The sequence below is a fragment of the Peromyscus californicus genome, unplaced genomic scaffold (assembly GCF_007827085.1).
Source record: "Peromyscus californicus insignis strain IS unplaced genomic scaffold, ASM782708v3 Scaffold_6__1_contigs__length_162567912, whole genome shotgun sequence".
Taxonomy (NCBI): Eukaryota; Metazoa; Chordata; class Mammalia; order Rodentia; family Cricetidae; genus Peromyscus; species Peromyscus californicus.
The window spans coordinates 149094553-149098373 of NW_026294584.1; the positions used below are offsets into that span (position 1 = coordinate 149094553).

Here is a 3821-nt window from a genome sequence, read left to right on the forward strand (position 1 = left end):
GCCACCACCGCCCGGCTCAGAGGTAATTTTTTTTTTAAATGCATGAGAGATGGGAAAAAAATGAGGTGAACTCCAATTTCTATGTGGTTATACCTCCCCTCCACAGTACACACAAGTCTAATATAACCTCTGATTCTCGGTGAGGCCGGCTATGATTGCAATTTCTTAGCATTTTCCCAGAAGAAACAGAATTCTTGAAATGAAAGTATCAAACCAGAATTTTATTATATATAAACACATTTCTTAACACTGTTCTTTCATTTCTTTCCACCTGGGGACAGGAAGGAGTAGCACAGCCAGACAAGAGGTCATGTAGGAAACAAGCAATGTGTATGTGTCTGTATACTTCGCTATTGCTACTGCAGGGGGATACAAAACGAGACTTGGGAACAGAATGATGGTTTCCTTGTCCTCTCATTTGGCTCCTCGGCGCTGCCTGAAGTAGCGGTTGTAGGCAGCGTTGTAGCCGTAGACCATGGCATAGCGTTCACACAGCTTGTAGTCATCGCAGGCTTCCCTGTTGATCTCGTAGGCAGGCTTGTTGCGTTCCCGGACCCTGGGGAGTGGAGAGGAGAGGCCACGAATGAGGGGCAGACAGATGATGGTGCGGAAGAAAAACGGAGAGGTTGGGGGATACTGGGTAGAGCCCTTCCCTCAGTACTAAGAGTGTTTGGAGAGCAGGCATGGGGGAGAACAGGTTTCCATTTTGATATTACTTTTGTGAATAAAAATAGAAGTTCTCTTTCTGCCCCCCTTCTTCCTCCCCATCTCCTTTCTAGCCCCAAAGCAAAACAGTTTTTCAACATTCTGTTTTCTCTGCTTGCTTTTCAATTCTTTGAGTTCAAGCCATAGAAATGGTGATAAACTTCTTCCCTACTCAGTTCAAACTGTCCTAAGACACTGAGAGAACAGCTACCCCCATCAAGCTGGGGCACACACCTTTCTTGGGCTTTAGCTCGCCATCTCTGCTGAGGGGACATAAAGGTGTTGGCATTTCTCCTGTTGATGAAGGGACCTGAAACAGAAAATACATAAATGGACTTTTAGGAAAACAGCTGATGAAAATATTTTGGGAATAATCTGAGGGGCACATACATCTGAAACCTCATTAATCTCCTATATATGTAACTAGAGATAGGCAAAAATATAAAAAGAGTATAAAGTAGGTTCTATAAACTGTATGAGCAAAGGAAATGAATAACCAATTTAGCGTCTTGGGGACTTGCCACACAGGCCACACCAAATCTTATCTGTTTTGTCTTTGGGCAATCCTTTGCTACTTTTGGTAATACCCACTCAGAGTGTTTTGAATGTATTTCAAGAGGAATTTTCTCACCATTTGACCCTATAAAGTAGATCATAGACCACAAGCACAGGAACAAGTTAAATACTAATGAAAATGAGGAACAATTAGACTCAAGAGTGAGACCTGGTACAGGGGCCGCACGCTTGTGATCCCAGTACTTGGGAGATGAGGCAGGAGGACGAGGAGTTTAAACTTATCCTCAGTTGTGTGCTGAGTTGGGGGGCAGCTGGGCTACCATGGAGTCAAAAACCAAACCAAAACAGAAAAGCAAAACCCTTCAAATTAACCAAATAAAAATGTGGATACTGTTATGGCTGTAGCCAGACTTTCCAAGTCTGTGTACTCAGGCGCCAAATCTGATGCTGACGCCTGTGGTCTCCCGGCTGGCTGGTCCCGTTCTGTGCCTCCTCAGTTCCCATTACTCCTCATTTTCCATTTGTGTGGCTGATGTGATGTGAACTTAAAATTTCCAAGTGTTCTGGATGCAGTTCAATGTCCCATTACACGGCTTGAAGTTTCAACGTTGCCTACTCGGACAGTTTTAGTCACTGGGTGCAAAAATTCAGCTCTCCCACTCCTCCCTTCCATAGACCTGACTGGCACTTTAGTTTAAAAAATAAAGCGATAGTCTTTAATGCAAGCAACTGAAATAAGGCAGCCAAGCATTTACTTACTGATTTCATAGGACTCCATGCTTTCGTGAGATTCTGGAATTAAAAGAAAGACCTTTTAGACTTATTTGTCACATGCTGTCATTGTTTAAATGTAGAGGTAGAAGGGGATGGAAGATTTAAAAAGATGGGACTAGTGCATTTAGCGAGGCGATTGTTAAAGAAATTCCGATAGTATAGGAATCGCGAGTTGTTTCTTTCTATTCTTGCTTTGGGCGTCTCCATCTCGTTCATTTTTCTGATATACTCGGGGGCCGGTTTGAGAACAGAGTCAAGGAAGTTAAAGGTGGGTACGCGGCAGCCAGGCTTCTCCAGGTAGGGCGCTCCAGGGTGGTTATTGAGCCGCATGACCCAGACAGTTTCTAAGAGGGTTCAGAGCGGCTCTTAAGAATGGGAGTTAAATTGGCAGCCTCAGAAACCACCGGCTCCCTCTCACAGCTCAAACTGGGCACAAAGCCAGGGCGGAGAGGACGTCAAAGCGAACGATTCTGCTTTCTAAGTCTCTCTTGAACACAGCGGGCAAAGTGGGAATAGGAGACTGTGTTTGTAAGTGTCTGCCTGCCTGCAAAGTGAAAAAAGGTGAGGAAATCAAAACCATACACAGTAAGTTTATAAATAATTCAAAAGCTGAGAAGCATAGCATTAGAGCTGTTCATACAATTTAGGTTTATAAACAACTAAATATGGTCAATACAATTTAAGCAGAATGATGTAAATAATTTGGCTTCAAACCTGTGAACAAATCACAGATGACTGAACAACATATAGGTAGCAGAAAAAAAGTATGCTTTGTAAACAGTTATGAAATTGGGGCTTTCCTAAAATTCAGCTGTAAAGTTTCTTTTAAAAATGAATTCACTGAATAAATGCACTAAGCTCATGGTATTTTCTGTCCCTAAAAGCTAATACTTCCCATGAAAACTTATTTTCTTAAACAATTCACCAAATATCCTTAACTCATCAACACTCAAGTCTGACTAAGCGTCCTTAAAGTTAAGACTATAGGGGTTGGGAATTGGCACATTTTTGAAATACTTTGGTCTCCAGGTATGTAGATTCATCCCTGCAAGAACTCGCCTGTTATAGAGCTCACATGTGTTGGGATGTTTGGAATATAAAACAGATGTGATGGAGACAGCGTTCATGATACTCTGGGTTATAACAGAAAAGGGGAAAGAAGAAGATGGGGGAGAGCGTAGAAGTGAAGGGAAGCCAGAGGCAGGGAAAGAAAACCCCACTGACAGCAGGGAGGGATTCTCACCATAGCACAGGGCTGCCACAGCCAGTGCAGCCAGAATGGCCAGAGGGAGCAGGCTCTTCATGGTGTCTCGGGTGTCCCGTGAGTCTGCCTCTGTGTCTGGTGCAGCAGCAGAGGGGAGAGGCTCCTACATGCTGCTGGAAAGGCTGAGCTGTTTTTATAGGAACTTGAGCAGCCCAAGGGGGAGGAACCAGCAGCAGGGGGCTGGGAAAGGTGGGATGGCTTGGCACTAAACTTGCCTTGGGACTTTTCCCAAGTACTCATTCCTTCCAGATAGTATCTACACAGCGTGGGCAGTTTCCCCTCACTCCTGGTCCCGGCTGTGTGTGTGTGAGCAGGATGCTGTCCTGGTGCAGAAGTTGTGGCCACCCTATGTTTTTGAGCCAGACCCGGGCACATGTCCATGGAGAGGGCAGTTACCACAAACACAGGTTTGCCTTTCGAATTCCTCCTCTGATCTGCTTGCTGGCCCTGACCGCTGGCCGCTGGGGCTTGATCGGCAGACAGAGCTGTAGTGTTCTCTTTGTTACCCAGCTGGATGGAGGAGAGGTCCTGGGGGAGAAAGGCCCCCACTCTCTATGCTGTG

General features: G+C 45.0%; 1 protein-coding gene across 1 annotated transcript; it reads right to left on the reverse strand.

Annotated features, from left to right (window-relative positions):
* Positions 1-200: 200 nt before the first annotated feature.
* Mgp (matrix Gla protein) lies at positions 201-3378 on the reverse strand. Its single transcript, XM_052720121.1, has 4 exons — positions 3239-3378; positions 1981-2013; positions 940-1015; positions 201-556 (listed from the first exon to the last, which is right to left on the reverse strand). The coding sequence occupies exons 1-4, from the start codon at positions 3297-3299 to the stop codon at positions 415-417; spliced, it is 312 nt and encodes a 103-aa protein (XP_052576081.1). The 5' UTR covers positions 3300-3378; the 3' UTR covers positions 201-414.
* Between the last annotated feature and the right edge of the window lie 443 nt (positions 3379-3821).

Coding starts and splice junctions, on each gene's coding strand:
- Mgp (XM_052720121.1), bottom strand. CDS start 3,299: ATGAAGAGCCTGCTCCCTCTGGCCATTCTGGCTGCACTGGCTGTGGCA. Junction 2,014..3,238: donor TGTGGCAGCCCTGTGCTATG/GTGAGAATCCCT, acceptor TTTTAATTCCAG/AATCTCACGAAAGCATGGAG. Junction 1,016..1,980: donor CATGGAGTCCTATGAAATCA/GTAAGTAAATGC, acceptor TTTCTGTTTCAG/GTCCCTTCATCAACAGGAGA.